At 43.6% G+C, this 19,192-nt stretch overlaps 1 protein-coding gene and 1 long non-coding RNA gene across 2 annotated transcripts in view; both read right to left on the minus strand.

Moving 5' to 3' along the window:
* Positions 1–2,523, minus strand: part of SLCO4C1 (solute carrier organic anion transporter family member 4C1) — a 31,496-nt gene extending 28,973 nt beyond the window's left edge. The window contains exon 1 of the mRNA XM_083818926.1: positions 2,181–2,523. Coding sequence (XP_083675052.1) covers positions 2,181–2,418 — 238 coding nt within the window. The 5' untranslated portion in view covers positions 2,419–2,523. The remainder of the gene's footprint in view (positions 1–2,180) is intronic.
* Positions 2,524–3,237: 714 nt separating this feature from the next.
* LOC310889733 lies at positions 3,238–18,769 on the minus strand. The gene is made up of 3 exons (XR_014576745.1): positions 18,734–18,769; positions 5,048–5,243; positions 3,238–3,445 (listed from the first exon to the last, which is right to left on the minus strand). It is a non-coding gene; the product is annotated as an uncharacterized lncRNA (long non-coding RNA).
* Positions 18,770–19,192: the final 423 nt, after the last annotated feature.

The raw sequence follows: 19,192 nt of genomic DNA on the forward strand, positions 1-19,192 counted from the left end.
TGCAGGCTAGCCAAAGCAAAGAGTACTTGTTCTGAAAGTCCAGATAACAAATCTTTAAGAGTGCCACAAGGTCTACGGTAGCCAGGCCTATAACAGCTTCCAAAGAAGCATCAGATGTTTCCGTACACTAAGGCTCAAAATCTGAACTAGATTAGACAGGTATCCCTCTGAGGTCTAGCATACATCTATGGTTAGATAACAGGACCAAGATAAGCATCGTAAGGAACACACACAGCATCTTAAGGGGACAGATATTCTGGAAATACAAAATTTTTGCTATTGAGAACCTACCCTACTACTATTTAAAGATAAAATTCAAGTGATATTATTCAGCCAAACAAGCACTCAACACAAGCTAGATTTTAAGAAACATTGCTACAACAAATTGAATTGCTGGAAGTAGTCAAGATGCTGTTTAGTACAACACACTCTGAAACATTTCGATGTCAGCTTTGGGACATGTTCTATCCTTATTCTTCTAATAGATCTTTGGCAACTCAGTTGCCACTGAAGTCTGTTATGTAAGAAATTCTTCCGCTCTGTATCCAGGGAAGGGCTACAAAGCTGGTGAAGGGCCTGGAACACAAGTCCTATGACGAGTGGCTGAGGGACCTGGGGGTGTTTAGTCTGGAGAAGTGGAGGCTCAGGGGAGACCTTATTGCTCTCTGCAACTACCTGAAAGGAAGGTGTGGGGAGCTGGGGGTTGGCCTCTTCTCACAAGTGGCAGGACTAGAGGGAATGGCCTCAAGTTGCACCAGGGGAGGTTTAGGTTGGAAATGAGGAGACATTTCTTCTCAGAAAGAGCAGTCAGGCACTGGAATGGGTTTCCCAGGGAGGTGGTGGAGTCACCATCCCTGGGGGTGTTCAAGGAAAGGTTGGCCATGGTGCTTAGGGACATGGTTTAGTGGGTGACATTGGTAGTAGGGGGATGGTTGGACCAGATGACCTTGGAGTTCTTTTCCAAACTTAATGATTCTTTGATTGATTCTTTTACTGTTAGAGAAAATATGAGCTATGGCAAGAAAACAGTAATCATCTCCTGGTCATAACAGCTGCAGCATGGTCTCTCAAATACAGAGAAGAACAACAAATACTACCCAAAACTCTCTAGACACTTTTCTAAAAGAAAAGATGTATTATAAGAAAAAAAAAGATTGAAAACAGGTTGAAATCAAAAAGAATTTGAGAAGATGCACTCTGAGAGACACTGGTTCTTCTACAGGATTTTCCCAAGCAATATGAGCAGCAGTCGTATCTTTCTAGGTTTAAGGAGAGCCTCCAGCTCAGCTCTCCCAAGACCATCCCAATTACCTCAGTTTGGTTCCAGGCAGGTGCACAGCCATCCACACCATGGTTGCCTTCAGCACAGGCTACTTGCTCTCTTAGCACAGAACCTGTGCACACTCTCCCCCAGCCACATTCTTTATGTGCAACACAGATCAGCTTTAAAGCCTCAGACTTCTTCAGGTGACACAGCTTTCTTTTCTAGCTAGTCCAATAAAGTCCTAAACTGAAGGCACTCCAAGGTCCTAACAAGTCTTGTCACCAACTACAAAAAATAAGGAGGAGAATACCTGAAGCTAAACAACAGAAATTAAGAGCAAGCTGAACTTCACATTCTCCAAAGTTAAGCTGTTAGTTAAGCATTAGACAGATAGGTGCACCGTGATCCACAGAACAAGATTAGACCTTTGAAAGCCATCTTAATCACCCAGAGTCCCACCCAACCATGCCAGGCTTTTTTTTTTTAATTGGCAGTCAGGTAACAAAATGCACATAGACAAAACAGCAGCTCTGTGCATGTTTATATCACACACCTTGTTCTCTGGCTTGTATGTTTCACTGTGAGTGATAGGGAAGCAGCACCAACAACAGCATAAAGCAGGGAGCTGACAGAGCCATAGCCTCAGTGGTGTTCAGAGGTAGGCAGGAAAAGAAAAAAGAAGAACAGAGTCGAGTATGGAGAGTAACGCTGCACAAGCAACTTCCCTCTCCAGCCCTGGGGTACTTTCTTCCCCTAGCAAAGCCACTACTGCCACAGCTCAGCAATGGGACCAGGCTCGGGCATCTCCGAGATCCCCACGCTGGAACCAGCACCACTGTGCCCAGCCCTGCGGCCCGGCCCCGGCTCGCCCGGGGACACACCGTCACCTGCCCAGGGCACCAGGCCCGCGGGTTACCTTGGAAGATGGCCAGGAGGCTGTAGGCAGCCAGGTAGCCCTCGGGGTTGTTGCAGAGCTGCAAAGCCTTGGGGGTGCAGCGGCCCCAGCCGCACGGACCCTCCTCGGTCGCCTCCACCGCAGCTCGGGACGGGGACGGGGATGGGGTTTCAGCCCCGGCGGGGCTCGCATGTCGCTGGCCGCTGAGGTCGGGGCTAGGGGGCTCAAACGCCGGGTTCTCAATGCCGTCTCCCTTCATGCCGGTACCGGCTGCGAACGACACCAGGGCACGACGCTCCCCTAAATACCGGCGGGGAGGGAGGGCGGGACGGCACCGGGCCCGGCTCCGGCACCGGCCCCGGCGGGGGCAGGGGCAGGTGGCGGCGCCTTCCCCCTCCTCCCGAGGCCGGGCCCGGCCCCGCCGCGCCACGCCCTGAGCGGGACGGGAACAGCGGCAGCTGTCCCTGCGGAGAGCCCCGGGGCCGGGCAAGGTCGAGCCGTTACGGCTGCCGCGGCCGTTGCGGTCGCCGTGCCCCCGCGTCGCGATCGCGGGTCGCGATCGCGGCGCTGGAGTCGGGAGTGGGGTCGGGGGGCGGCGCGGAGCGGGAAATGGGGGTAAAATTTTGGAGCACCTGAGGGGAAACGCTCGTGAGCCGGCTTCACCAAACACCTCCGAGCGCTCCTCGGGACGGCTGGGAAGAGTGAAAGCAGCGCTAGCCCCGGCGCGGTGCTTTCCCGCTTTAGGCAAGCGAGCTGGCACGCTACCCTCGGATGTGGAAACCCACTTACAGCCAAAAAGCCCTGGCCTTTGCAAATGTCATCCTTACAAAATATTGTTCCCCGGCTGCAGTGCAGAAAGTTTCCACCCGCAGGAGCTTCCCGTCACCGAGCAAGTCATTCGGACACCGACCGCGATTACTTGTCAAGCACACAAGGAAGTACGGGGTTTGTTTGCATGTGGTGGGAATTATTTCAGTCATCTGTACAGGAACGACCGGGAAGGAGTCCAGGGATCACTTAGCTGGCACCACTAGTGTTAATCTAGGTGTGTCCCGTAGAGCTTTTCCCCTTTCGAGAGTGCAATGCGTTTTCGAGGCAAGTGAAATAAACTGGAGATGCCAGCAGCAACTTTGGCTCAGGGTCACACCGAAAGCTTGGGCATCCTCCCGAATTCCCTGCTGAATTCCCCTCCTGAAGTCCCATCCTCACTTCCCCTGGTGTCACATCTCATCAGAGGGAAGCATGCACTTTCAAATATTCGTTAGCAGCTACATGGAGATAACCGTCTGAAAAACAAAACAATGACAACAAAAAAAAATCAAGGAAGGGAATGTGTGTCTATATATCTGCATGGATAAATTGCAAATAAGAAATCAGCTGTTCCCACTACTGCTGCTCTTTCTAGGGGCCATGGCAGGAGCTGGGGCCTGTGGGGTTCCCTGGACCTTAGACCTTCCTCACCTGCCTCTGCCTCAGCTACCTCAGGGTCCCCCTCGGGCTCTGACCATACCCCACAACCAAAGCCCACAGGTAGCTACTCCCCAGCAAATCATTCCTCTGCTAGTCAGTGGTGGCCCCAGACCCTGAAATTAGCTTGTCATCACTTCAGTCTGTAGGCTGGGATGGTTATTCCTCAGCTGGTTACCAAAATATATCCCTGTAACTAGCCCCTTGGGAGGTCTAAGGATGTGCCTAAACTAGCTGGCAAGCTAATCTGTTTCAGGAATAGCATATCAGTAAGATCATCTTTGCCTATGTGGATTTTTTTTGATTGTTTGCATTTTATTGTATTTTTTCTTTTCTCTAATTAAAATAAAGTAGGACATGTCATTTGAAGTAATATCCTGATCTTCACTAGAGCACTTACATGCTAAAGCAGTAAGAATGATCCACTAAATTGCTAAATAATTGTACTACTGATGAGACAAAGTCCTCCCTTGATCTGCTTGGTCTGTTGGGCTTTTTGTTATCTTCATCTACTGGGCCTCCTCCCAGACGATGGTTTTGGTTTTATCATCACAGGAAGGTTACAGAAAGGAAGGGAAAAAGAGAAGTGGAGCTCACTATGAAAAATAGTCTGCCCAGCTGAAGTCAAGAACATTTTTTAAGAAAGTGTAGGAGTTGTAGTACTGTGGTGTCTGCTGTAGGCCCTGACAGAATGATCCAGAGAATTAAATAGGAATGAACTCTCAAGAAGGTTTATGCCACCTACTAGAATACAGATTTTAATATAAAGCCACAGGGACAGGGAGACAAAGAAAAGAATAAAATATGATGTATGTTTGCACTGGTTTTATTGCCTGAGTGATACTGTTGCTCCTCAACAGGCAATGTATAGAGAAATGCAGTAGATCCTAACAATTTTTGTAAAATGCCTTATGATGAGACATCATTTAAAACTATTAAATAAGCTTAAATTCACAACATTCAAGACTAGATACACAACCCACCTGAAAATGTCAATCGACAACAGTTTTCTAGGAAGGTATCTAGAGCACAGAGTTTTAAATGACAATAGATTTAAGGGGAATAATTTGCTGGACTAGATGGAAATCACTGCTGGAAAAGGCAAATGTGATCATACAATATATGTGTGTATTGTTATTAGAACTAATTTTGATAGTATAGCAATAGTAGGTAGCCAAGCACCACCACACTACTATCTCACTCCACCTCCTCAGCAGGAGAGGAAGATAAAATAGATGAAAAAAAGCACATGGGTTGAGATAAAAATAGGGAGATCACTCAACAATTACCATCATGAGCAAAACAGACTCAGCATAGGGAGATTAATGCTATTTATTGCCTATTGATAACAGACAAGAGCAGAGACAAACTAAAAGCAAACTAAAATACCTTCCCCACCCCCCCCATCCACCCTATTCTACCTCGTCCCCCAAGCAGTGCAGGGGAACAGTGAATGGGGGCTTCAGTCAGTCCTGGACGCTTCATTTCAGCCTCTCGCCCCTTCACGGCCACTCTCTGCCCCTTCTCCACGTGGGGTCCCTCCCATGGGATGCCGTCTTTCCCGAACTTATCCTGTGTGGGCTTCCCACAGGCAGCAGCTCTTCAAGAATCAATAAACTACCAAAAGGTAAAGGAAGACAAAAAGAAAAATCTAAAACAAATGATCAAACTGACCATATTTATTTATTTATTTATTTATTTAATTGTAAATTCGAAGACTATGAATCTTTAAGGGGGGAGAGTTTGGGAGCAAACTTCTAATAGATTTATTGAATTGTAAAACTCTTTAGATGGAGCACAATCAATTTATGACTGGAATAAAGGCACAAGAATTGCCTATCTCTGAGGTCTTTTTCTGATCCAAAGTTCCTGTGAAGTGGGAATGGGAAACTACAATCTAGGAGAAATAAAACTGATGTATCACACTGGAATACATTTTGGAGAGGCAAACTAGTATTTTAAAGAAGAAGTTTGCTATGTTGAAAAAAAAAATTGCTATATTTGGGGAACTATTTTAAATCTCTCTTCACAGTCTTGTATCTACAGATTCAGAAGTCCTAGCAGTTCTCCTGTTGCTTGGTTTCATGGTATGTCATGTTGTTCATCAGACGTAAATCCACCACAGGAATTTTAAATAAGACCTGTGGATTTGCTTAAGAAATAGAGATTATTTTTAAAATGTTTGAGAGCTGTTATTCTCTGAATTGGGAAAGCAGTTGAGTTTTACATTAGGTAAGGTGAAAACTACATATATAAAACTTTTTTCAAGCATCTCAAAACCTGTCAATGTGTAGCTGATTATGTAAACTGTCAGTAATAATAGGGTGCAACTAAGAATAATGACGTATATAGAGAGAAAATAAATAAAATGAAACTACAGTGTCTTTTTTGTGAAGAATTTGGGGGACAGGGTTTGTAGGGAAAGACACGTCTGTTAAAAAAAAAAAATGAAGCTTTGTGGATATTCTGTGTGACATTCTGCTCTCATTTAAAGGCCAACTGGTACACAGACCCACTTCTCATTGTAAGATTACTTCCCAAAAATATAGCACAACATTTTGTCAGTACAATAATTCCATTGACTCTACCAGCTGTAAAACAAGATGCAAAGCAGATTACACTGGATTCTTATAATACATTTCGAGTTAATTGGTCTAGGTTGGATTTCATACAAAATAAATTGTTAAACAGTTTTACTTCTCCTAGTGAAGTATCTTCATTTCTATGTGTTTTTGTGTTTGTTTGTTTGTTTGTTTTTTCCAGTAAAGAGAAACTTTGAATCTTGAATTTTTATCTATTTCTTGACATTCAAAAGGAAGAAACTACATCTCTTCTAAGTATATTTCCCCATTTTGGTGGTTTAACAGCTATAGGTAACTCAGCACAACCACTACTCTCAACAGAAGAAGAGGAGAAAACACATGAAAAAAAAGAAGCACATGGGTGGAGATAAGGATAGGGGGACTACTCAACAATTATTGTCACAGACAAAACAGAGTCAGCATAGGGAGATTAATATAATTTACTACCTATTACTGACAAGCTAGAGCAGTGAGAAACTAAAAACAAACTAAAAACACTTTCCCCCCATCCACCCTCTTTTATCTCCTCTTCCTGAGCAGTGCAGGGGAACAGGGACTGGGTGCTGCGGTCAGTCCCTGATGCTTTGTCTCCACTGCTCTTTCACGGTCCCTCTTTGCCCCTGCTCCCCGTGGGGTCCCTCCCACGGGATGCCTCCTTCCCGAACTGAGCCTGCGGGGGCTGCCCACAGGCAGCAGCTCTTCAAGAACTGCTCCCACATGGCTCCGTACCACGGGGTCCATCCATCCCCCAGGAGCAAACTGCTCCGGCACGGGTCCCCCACGGGTGGGCGGCAGCTCCCCCCAGACCCCCTCCCTGCTCCTGCGTGGGCTCCTCTCCACGGGCTGCAGCTCCGGCCCGGGGCCTGCTCCTGCGGGGGCTCTCCATGGGCCGCAGCCTCCTCCAGGCCACATCCACCTGCTCCACCGGGGGCTCCTCCACGGGGGGGCTGCAGCGTGGAGATCTGCTCCGTGTGGGACACATGGGCTGCAGGGGGACAGCCTGCTCCACCAGGGGCCTCTCCCTGCACAGGCCACAGGGGGACTGCTGCTACGTGCCTGGAGCACCTCCTGCCCTCCTGCTGCACTGACCTTGGGGTCTGCAGGGCTGCTTCTCTCACATTTTCTCCTTCCTTCCTCCCAGCTGTAGTTACACAGTAGGTTTTCTTGTTTGTTTGTTTCCCTTTCTTAAATCTGCTCTTTCAGAGGCACACTCAGCATCGCTCACTGGCTTGGCTCTGTCCAGTGGTGGGTCCCTGTTGGAACCATCTGAAACTGGCCCTTATCTAACATGGGCCAGCTTCTGGACTCAGCTCATAGAAGTTCCCCCTGTAGACTCCCCATCTGCACCCTCATCACAAAAACCTTGCCACAGAAACTCAATACAGGCAGGCATAGGGACTGGGATATGTTAGCACCCCAAAAGACTCATAATAAAGCAGAAAGTAGCCTGCTTAATAGGCTTGCAGAACTAGAAATTTAATACATCAGTCATCCTTTTCTTGACCAACTTCATTGTTTCATATTTTAAGTAAAATCTTAATTCCATTTAAATCCTGATGACATGTTTAAATTGGAAACAATATAAAATCAGCATTTAGATTTGCGTGTAGTTGTCTCATTATTTATGCAAAAATGATCTGGTTTTGTTTCTTTTTGAACACATTTATTCTTTTGAAAGTGAACAAAGAAAAATCTATAGAGTACCTAGGTAATTTTGTGCTGTAGGATCTGAACTAGCTAAAGGTGTCTCTAAATGACATTGTGCCTCAGGGCAGTCATGTGCTTCTGCCAATGTAGCATTACCTTTACAGTGCTGGTACCTTTAGTGTTTTGTATCTATGCTAACTTAAATAAACTAGCATTTAATCGACCCTATGTCTAATTCTGTCAACAGTATGGGCCCAAAGAACCAACATCAATTTTTCCATCTTTTGAGCAAAAGAGAAATTTTCTTGGAGGGTTATCTTGTTAAAGGCTTTAGTGATGGACCTTCTATTTTTACTTCTGTGACACTTTTCTCCTTGGGAAGACCAGCCAATTTATCCTGCAGTGGTATACATCTAAGTGTATGCATCAGTCTTTACAGGTTTGTTTTACATGGTTAGTGATAGTAAAGGGGCTAAACTGGTGTCCTGAAATTAATTCCTACATTTATTCCCATTGTTTGTTAAACTGCCTAATGAATGTGCCCCAGTGTGAAAACTCGAGGCATCTCCTGTTTGTATCTCAGTAGTGTAATTTACTTCTAACCGAATCTTGCCTGTTTTCTTCAAATTTCATGTTTCACTTTCAGTGACAATGTGACAAAATTAACAGAGTCTTTGATTTCTCACATAGTGAGTTCCATGGATTGTTTTCTACTCTTGGAATCTAATGAACAGATCAAAACAGAAGGACCAATTATTTCATTTAGTTTCAGAAACACTAGTTTCAGTGTTTTCTAGAGCTTGGCAGTCTCTTTTGTTCTGCTTTTGCCTTTAGTTTCAAAAAAAAAAAAAAAGAAGTCCGACTCTTACTTTGTTCCATCAGCAAATACGTGACCTCTAGTGGCAAGCAGTTAGTAATGATTTATGAAGTAAAATAAATTCTGCATATGAAGAGCAGGAGCAGGTACTCCACAAAGTTTCTCTCTTAAATGCTTATCTGACCATGATGGCAGCTCCTTTTTTTTTCAGCAGTGAATTTAATCTGTAACATTCATATGGTAAGTGAAAATGCACTCCACTTATGTGATCATTCTACTGCTCTGACTTCATCCTCAATTTCCTTATATTCAGTAGTGGTGAGGCCACACCTGAAGTACCGTGTCTAGTTCTGGGCTCACCAGTACAAGAAAGACATAGAGCTGTAAGACTGAGTCCATTGAAGGGCCACAAAGATGATGATGTAGAAGAGGGAGGATGAGAGGAAGGTGTTTTCAGTTTGTTTTCAGTCTCTCGCTGCTCTAGCTTGTCAGTAATAGGTAGTAAATTATATTAATCTCCCTATGTTGACTCTGTTTTGCCCACGATGATAATTGTTGAGTGATCCCCCTTGTCCTTATTTCCACCCTTGAACCCTTTTCATCGTATTCCCACCCCCACCCCTTTCACTTTGAGGAGGGGAGTGAGAGAGTGGTTGTGGTGAAGCTTAGCTGCCCAGGTGAGTAAAAACACCACACGTGCTCAGGGAGCTGCTAACTGTGCTGTGACTAACTGTGACTCTTGGTACCCATCCCCAGAGCCATTACAGCTTTTTTCCCTGGCCCTGCTTGGATCAGACAGACAGGTGAGCTTGCAACAGCAGGCATGAACAGCATGGAGACACCTCACCCTGGGAAGCTGAGAGGGCTTTCTTCTTCAGGGACCCCTCCCCAGGCCAGTGAATGACTATGGCCTCCTTCTTCCTTTTCTAGTGTGACACACATTGCTGCAGCATCAGTGACAGGGAACAGCTCATCAACCCCAGCTCTCCCCAGCCCACCGCAGTATATAGATAGCATGGCCATGGCACTGGACAATCACTGCCCCATATGCCTCAACATCTGGGGTGATGCAGCTTATGCAATTCCATGCCTCCACCAGCTCTGTTTCACCTGCATCCAGCAGTGGGCTGACAGCAAGCACTGACAGCAGCTGCAGGAGGAAGTCTGAGCTTCACAGTGCACTCAAGGCAGGTGAATGACAAATTTCAAGAGTTCATCATGAGAGCATCTGCAGCAGCATCAGTCATCACCTGCCAGGCAGGAACAGCTCAGGAAAGCCCAGCTGCCCATAGTTCCCTTGCCCCAAAGCAACCTGGCCATGTGTGGCAGGACTGGTGCCCAGGGCTTCTGTGGGCATGCTCCACTAGCACTCCTGGGTGTACCTCTTCCAGGCGAACCCATCGCTGCTCCTGCCCCTGCTGTCCTGGCTGTGCCAGCAGCTGGGGCTCATCTCTGGGACCAAGTGTTCACAGGCGCTCATGCTGAAGAATGTCGACACTGGTACCCTGTGTCTCTTCAGCCTGGAGAAAGAGCTTCTGGTCCAACTGCTGAAGCTTAACCACTGGAAATGTACAGCAATATTTGTACACCATTTAACTGATGTCACCATGTGATCATGCAGCAGGGAGACCTGCAGCTTGCTGGTCCTTGGCATCTCCCACCCTGCCGTGGGACAGGAGGCAAGATCCACAGGTACCCCCAGCCCAGCTGCCTCCCCAGCAGAGACTCCTGCCCCCAGCCCAGAGCCCTCCAGCAGCCCCAGGGAAACCAACATGGAGGAGTTCCCTAGCACCTCAGGAGATGGCCTTTGTGAATTCCCAGATACCCCCCACCACCCTTGTTGCTGTCCCCAGGGAGCGAGAAGTCCCTCATGGGGAGCCAAGGGAGGCTGTGGCAGGTCTCTCCACTTCCAGCTGGGGCAGGGACCATCCATATGGGGGCCCCAGTGAGCCCCAAATAGGAAGGCCCCCACCTCCCAGGCCTCAGCACCACCCCCCAAGAGGTCACACCGCTGATGACACTGGGACATCAGCCCCGGAGCTGGCAAGACCAGGGCTGGGCTAGCTGCTGGGGGCATGTGGCAGCCCTCCAGGACACAGAGAGGTCCTCAGTGTCTCACTATCACACAGAGTAGCAAAGCAATACAATTACAGGAAAAAGTCTCAGTGCTGCCAACAATGCATTGGTCATTGCCATCCCCACCCCTGCTGCCGTCCTCCCCTCTTCCTGCTGCTGTGCTCACGGCCTCCTCACATGCCCGCTGTACCCAGAATCCGATGGGGTCGGTCTGGTGGGAGAGGGTAATGCCGCTCTTTGCCAGGAGGGCCAGGGTGTTCGTCTCGGCATTTCCCTCCCCAGGTGCCCAGCACCACTGCTTTGCTCCCCCTGAAAGCGTGTGCTGCCCTGCTGCAGGCCTGCAGCTCTGCAGCTGCTCCCAGCGAGAGGTTTGCAGCTGAGGGGTGCCCGGGGCCAGCCCATGCCAATCCCCATCGTCCCAGCTTTTGCCTCCTGCTCACTGCCCCCTCTGCCCCCGGGCCTCAGGGCTCTGCCCTCCTGCCAGCCTGTGCAAATTGTAACACAGGAGGTTCCCTCTGAACATCAGGAATCACTTCTGTACTGTGCAGGTGACAAAGCAATGGAACAGATTGCCCAGGACAGGTTGTGCAGTCTTCTTCCTTCAAGATCTTCAAAAGCCATCTGGATGTGGTCCTAGGCAACCTGCTCTAGATGTCCCTGCTTGATTGGGTGGGGAATGGGGGAGCTGGAACAGATGATCTCCAGAGGTCCCTGCCAACCTCAGACATTTTGTGATTTTGTGATCTGCCATAGAAAAGCTTTCAGCAGCAGAAAAAATGCATCTTTTTATGTGGGATGATGCAGTTCTCCCACTTAGCTGTTTTAGTTACCATTGACTCTGCCGTTTTATTAACAGAGATGAATATGTGTCGAGCAGGTGAGTCTATCAAGCATTTTGAGCTTTACAAAGTGTATCTGAAATAAATATGTGTAGAAAGAAACTTGTTAGTATGTTAGAGACACCACTGCAAAAGTAACTCAGTTAATGTTAAGGCTGTACTGGGTGTACAGTTAAAGCTTCAAAAAGAGTTGATAAAATCATATGATTGTAAGATATGGGCACCTGTTTCAACACTTCATATTTTTTATCTTAAAGAATTGTAGGAGAGAGTTGAATTTTCTCAAGAATGTTTCAGATTTTTCTGAGTCAGGGACATTTTCAGTTTTGTAGTTAGTTCTGTTATAAAGGATGGAGCAATTGATAGGACTTGCTGTGAAATACAAAGGATCAAGATTTTTTTTAGCAGTTCTTCAAATTAGACCCATACAATGCATGAACAAGGCTTATAATCAGCTAAATATTTCTGTGTAGATATATGGATATCAAAGTAAATTAATTCGCATAAATATATAAGCCCTAAATCTGTTGCTGTGATTTTGAGAAGTGTTTTAATGTCAAATATTTCCAACTGTTCTAGACTTTTACTGCAGATTTTTTCCATCAAGTGCAATAAAGCTGAAATTGCACAACTCTGCTCCACATCTTCATTGAAGCAGCATAACTTGTCTGGGGTTTTCCAAGGATTTTCCCTCCTTCTAAATATATAAAGTTTCTGTTTGTTTAGGTGGTTTCAGTCTGATTTCATTCACTAGCTATTATCCTCCTGGCCAAAACCAATGTTTCTGTTAATGATTCTTGGATGTTTTGTTTTGTTTTGTTTTTTCTAAATAGTGTGCTTGCTTAATCATGATAATTATATGTGTGAAATATAAAAACTGGTAACTATTAATATGCATTACAACATAGTGTTTGTGCATGAAAATTATCAAGTTGATGAAATCCCTATAATATCTATATCTCTATCAAAAAATAATCCATTAGCAAATTAAGATTTTAAAAATTGCCTTGTACAGATGGATCTAAAAAGGAAACTTTTCACCTGATTCTTGTGTTTTATGTTTCTCTTAACCTAGAAGAACAACAAAATAGTCATAGTAACTTTAAAAAGCACATTTGAAAATTAAGTTTAAATTAATTAACTGGGAAAAAAAAAAGTGAAAACTCAGATTCAGTTGCACTGGAGTTTAAAATATTTTTAGCTGTAAATTAATTAACTTTCCTGCTCTAGCATTCCATTGAATATCATATTGATGAAGTAGATTTAATTCTCAGGTTATTTAAAATATATGTAAGAGTATAAATAAATAAATAAATAAATAAATCCTTCATATGTTAGGTGTTATAAAATGCTTTAGCCAACTTAACAAAGATTGAAAAACACAATCACATTAAATTTATTTCACAGCCGTACCAGACTGACAGAACAACATTAGAGAGAAAAGGGATCAGAAAGATTTCTGGCCATAAGTAAATCAATAACTATACCTGGAGGGCATGTAGCATACCCATCAAAAGTGGCAGAAGACATCTGACCACAGCAATGCGTAGGAAGATTTTGACAGATCAAGGGGCACTTCATACTGTCACTAGTTTATGGGATACAAGTTAGTGTTGATTGCTTGAATTCCCAGTAGGTTGCTACACACCACCTTCTGGCAAAACAAACACACTGTCTTAGCTGTCTAATCAAAGAATTGTTAGTCCAATTACCAATTAGCACATTTATAGTTCAAGTAGTATACAGTTAAAATGACATATAAAGAAACATCTAGTGCCTGCACCTTTCTTTGGTGTTACATTCACACTCCCAAAGATCCCCTGGGTCATAAGGTTTCAGTTTGAATCGTGGGGGCGAGTGTGGCAAGTCATTAGCATCCTGAGTCTCCAGTCAGGACAAGTGAAGTCATATAGGCTGTGCAAAGTCAGGCTATACAAAGGCTGACAAGTCCTGAGGATGGTGTCAACTTAACACAAAACCTTGTCTTGTTGCAAGCAACAGCACTCATATTTACTGGGCTACTATGCACTTTGCACCTACACATCTCACAGAAAAGGACATTGCCATTGGGAGGTCCAAGTAAACAAGACAGCCTATGAGCCTATCTGCTGTGAGTCAGCACCTCTAAACAAGTGATGGTCAGGCTGAGATAAGGCAGGCAAGTGGGCGAGGGGATGATGTGCAGCCTCATGGTTGTGGGAGGGACAGCAAGGGAACAGGGACGGCAGCCGGGGACAGCCTGCAGGCCATCACCACCAGACCAGCAAATGGTGATGAGGCTGATGCTAGGCACAACTTGCCAGTCTGGTCCATGGGGCGGGTGCTGGGCACAGAACACAGGGCACAGGGACCAAGGGCAGGAGCCAGGGCTTGATGCAACTCCTGGGGAGGCAGGGGCTGCCCCAGCAGGGCTGCTCCCAGCTCTGCACATGGAGCTCCATGCCCAGCGGCCTGATCCGTGGGCATGTCTGCACTGCACCAGGGCTGGTGTCACAGGCAGCCAGAACTAGGAACGGGGATGGATAGAAGGAAATAGGCTGCAGAAACTCTTGAGCATGGGGATCTCACAGATTTAAATAAGAAATAACTCATATGATCAATATTTCTCCAAATTTTCTTGGAATACAGTATATTAAATAGTGCCAACTATCCAAAGATGGAATGATAAGCAGCAGGGGGTACACATTTTTTTTAACCATGTCTTTTTTAATGTCCTATTATTTTAAGTCTATTTATAAACTATTGGCAATCTTAAATGAATTTCAGATAGTCTTTTAGTTGTTCCAAGCATGCAGCTCACACCTGTGGAGCTGGAGATCTTATAAGTTGTTAAAATTCACCCTGACTATAAGAGTATTTCTGAATAGTAGATTACTACCCAGGAGAAACTGATAAACTGATTCCACTTAGAGTATATGCTCTTTGGAAGAGTGGTAGTCATCCAAGGGAAAGTTTGAGAAGGAATTAAACAGAACGGAAAGCATTCTAAATAAATTAAGACTGGAATGTAATCCAAAAAATGGATGTCACAACTCGAATGGGAAGGGAAAGAAAGAACTCAGTTCGTTTAAATATAGCATCTGAAACTACTTTACAGAGACAACACATAAGGAATTTGCCGGCAAATCCTGTGCCACCTTAGTTTGTCCTTGCTATGATTCCATTGCCTTTGCAGCTAATTATAACTGTCATAATTACAAGTTATGGTAGTACATACCCTAGTGAACATATGGAATTTGTGTGACACCAAACATTTTTCACTGAACAATTACCTAACTCTTCACAAGCATTTTAAATCAAATCCTGCTGAGAGATGTGTTCCCTTGGGGAACTGCGCAATATAGCTTAATGCACCATTCTCTGGGAAGAGCACTCAAAAACATAAGAAAACCAGAGTATAATTATAATATAACCACACATTTGAAATACAGGTTTTAAGGAGTAAGTCCCAAAAGAGAACTTAAATTTGTCCAGAAGAAGGGAAAAGGAAGTTTTTGAGGGTAGAATTGCAAATGCTGACTTTCAGTTACTTTCAGTAACCCACTGACTGGACTTATTTCAACAGCCTGATGTGAGAATATAATCAGAATGAAAACTTGATACTGTTGAAGCTGAAAGATATCCTGTCATTTATGTCATTGAGCAAGGATTTTTTTTTTCCTTTGAGTATATCCGTTTCATACACTTTACCCATTCTGATAATTGCCTTGATGTTAATGGGACCACCTGTGTGAGTAGGAACACCACAGTGTGTATTCTCCATGAAGAGTGGACAAACTGTTAATGAAAGCAATATTCTTCCATAAATATAGGTGAACCTGTTTAGGAAGTACATATCACAAGATGTGAAGAGACAATATCCACTGATATTAATAAAATAACTGTGTGCCTGTAGTAGTAGTTGATGTGAATGAGGAATAAATTCATTATGTGAAAACAAGAAAGCAAAGCAGTATTATTTATTTGGTGATTCTCCAAATGTGTCCTTTTCAGCCAGGTAGCTATATAGATTTTTCTTGTGTACTGGCTTTGGCTGGGATAGAATTAATTTTCTTTATAGCAGCTTTTATGATGTTGTGTTGCAGATTTGTGACTACAGCAGTGCTGGTAACACACTGATGTTTTAGTTATTGCTGAGTAGTGCTGAGTTCTTGCATGGAGCCAAGAACTATTCTGCTTGTCACACTGCCCTGCCAGTGAGGAGGCTGGGGTTGCACCAGAAGCTGGGAGGGGACACAGCCAGGACAGCTGGTCCAGACTGGCCAAAGGGATGTCTCATGCCATAATAATTATGCTAGGCAATAAAAGCTGGGGGAAAAGGAGGAGGAAGGGTGGACATTTACAGCAATGGTGTTTGTCTTTCCAAGAAAATGCTGTGTGGGAGGGATGCTGCTGTCCTGGAAATGGCTGAAATGGCCTGACAAAGGGAAACAGTGAATAAATTCCTTGTTTTGCTTTGCTCGTGCATGCAGCTTTGGCTGTACCTGGTAAACTGTCTTTATCTCAACCCACTAGTTCTCACACTTTTACCTTTCTGACTCTCTTCCCTATCTCGCTGGGAGGCAGTAAGCAAGCATATGTGTGGGGCTTAGATGCCTGCTGGGGTCAAACCACAACACCTTAAAATTCTCATCATCTAAATGTTTTTATGGGGTGAAAACAAAAGATGCTTGATGTTTTTAGGAAAATCTTTATGGAATATGTATTTTGCAGGGGCAGCATTACTGTAATCTCTGTTGCACTTTTCAGCTTTGAAAATTTAGTTCATAAATGCAATCCACAGTTTTTAAATTATGTGGCAATATGTAAATGGTTATCTTACATCACATTTAATTGATTTAGCTATAAACATTAAGCTAAATCCATGGCACTAAGGCCAACAGTGTAGTGAACATTTGAAATGTTCATGAGGAAGAACTAAATACAGAAGTAGTTGTGCAGAATAAATTTTCACTCAATCAGTCACTCTGTGGGTTTACCATTGACAAATCTAGTGTGAATAACATTGGAAGGCGGTGTCCACCCATGTACTACCTTGCAGTTTTAAAGGATGGGTGTATTCATATTCCATTTCACACTTGTTCTGTTGTTAACTTTCTCAATTCATCCTTTACATATTGAGATGGGTGTGAAAACAGGTCCAGCCACCTTTAACCGCTGAATATGTGACATAATTCACATAACATTTTTCTGTGTAATATTTCAAACTCACCTTCATTTACTTTTACTTAGTTTCTCCTTTGAGAAATAAAAATATAAAAACTGCTTTATTTCAAATCTGAAAGAGAAGTTTTCAAAAATTCTTTAATAGAAAGTACGGACTCTGTGCTATATTCAATTCAAATGTAGCAATAGGCTCTTTTATGTTCAATGGGTTAAATACATGCCTATCACTTCACAGTTCTTATATATAAATAACATTTGCAAGTGTGAGAAAGCAGTCTTCTTTCTTTCCATAAGCGTATTTTTGTACAAATAATTGAAATTAAATTTAGATTAATGTTAACAAGAGTATAACATTTTAGGAAACATAAATCAGTAGCATGTCTTGAATTGCCAATTTTGTACATTTTTAAAATGGATAAGAGCTGTAGAATTTTTTAAGTTCCTCTTTTCAGTAGTACAAGTGATATATGTACAATGTATATACATGAACCATATATGATATATGGTTTTTGAGACAGAAGAACTGTTATAGAAATAGGACTCAAATAAAGTAAAAGAATGAAGAAACACTGAGTCTGAGGGAGGACAATGATAGCATGAGGTCTCAAGTGTTTAAGGTTAACTGGAATTTCACTTGGCCTTCGTGATGCTTGGAAGATCAAGAAGAGAGCTCAAAAAAGGACTGCTAAGTAGAGAAAAAGGAAAAACAACAACAACAAACACTCTTAGTGGATCCACATTCTGTGGATCAGCCCAGATTTTGAAAGGACTGGTTTAGTTAACTATTATTTTGTTTTGTGTTCAAAAGCATTAGTACACTCTGGAAATTCCTAACTGGCTGCTACTGCTTTGCTTTTCATCTTGCCAGCTAGCACCTGGTTAGCCACTTTAGTTGATTTACACCCCAAATTTTTTTAAACAATATATTTAGAAAAGTATTTATTTATTTCATAAAGGAAATGTATTAAAATCTCTGCTGCTTTTTCCCGTTTGCTTGATTTACAGTATTTCTGTTTTCAAAAGCAAAAAGTTCTTACAAAAAGGAGGATGAAGTTCAATATATACATAAAATATCTTCCAGCTATTTGAATTATTTGAATTTAGTTTCTAAATTTTTAAGGCCTAAGAACGCCTTTTGGACAAAGATGAATAATGCAATCCATTACAGCAGTGATCATTACACTGTGATTTCAACACAAATTGAAGTCACAGACACCAGGTTTAGCCCATAGCATGAGTCAGTAGGTTGGCAGATCTGTATCTGTGCTTCAGCCAGCTGTGGAGCAATTGCCCTGTTAAACTTGCAGCAGTGTGGTAAGAATTTGCCCGTACCCCTGATCACAGTAGTAACTATTATGTGATTAACAGGTGAAACTGCCCTTGACAGTGTGTTTCTGGAAAGGACAACTTCATCACATCACTTCATAAAACTTGTGACAAAAAGTGAACTGCCAAAATGTATAAGATTTAAGTGACATTCTGTACAACACCCAGAAGTTCTAACAGCATTCACAGCTGCACCTTCAGAAAGTATCGCAGCTCCTCTTTGAAACACATGCAGCTGCTGGATATAATGATAGTCTGTGTTATGGTAATTCCTTTATTAGTATGCTACACGTTTGGCCCCTACAATAAAATCAGTCACATATTTTGCTTTCCCAATGGTGTCTTTCCTTAATACTAAAGTTTCTGGGTGGTGGAGGGTGTTACATTCCAACTGACTATAAGCGTGTCACTTTTTCAGATATTATTTATGAAATTATGTTGCACTATGAAACCAACAGTATAATTGAAACCTCTCATGGAACAGAATACCTGTAAAATTCCTATATTCATACTGTTTAACAGACACTAGCAGATACTTAGTCCTCAGTTGCCTTTTGAGAAAACACAAAGGAACTCATTAACTAGAAAGCAATTTTTCTTATTACTATGACTATTGCATTGTCTCTTTCAGGTAACATTTATTCTTAGGCCTACCTTTGCCTCCATGATAGAACTCATGCTGAAGCAAAGAAGAGGCATCCAATCCCAGTGACAGTCCAGGCGGAGGGTGAATTCCTGCTTTGCTATTGGAAACACAGAGGAGGAGCTACAAGACTCCGTGCTGCAGTTCATTTTACAGTCATTTATACACACCGAACTAGCCCATGTGTCTGCTCAGGCATAGGCCATTACCAGAAGTAATCTCCTGCAGGGAGTATGAGCACTGTATGAATATTTTAAAGGCTGTGTTGGTGCAAGCAGGTATGGATAAATGGAGATCAGTTCTTCCACTGTCACTGTATGCCCTTCTCAGAGAAACTTGGAGCAATGATCAATCAGCCAGGGACAGCTGTGGAAGTAGGCTGTCAGGGAAGTTCCTCAAACCTCTTCCCCTTATTATTAGCCTCTCCCACCTCCCACTTTTTCCTCTAGAGCTGGGCAGAATCTTTCTCT

This window comes from Anser anser (genome assembly GCF_964211835.1).
Source record: "Anser anser genome assembly, chromosome: Z".
NCBI lineage: Eukaryota > Metazoa > Chordata > Aves > Anseriformes > Anatidae > Anser > Anser anser.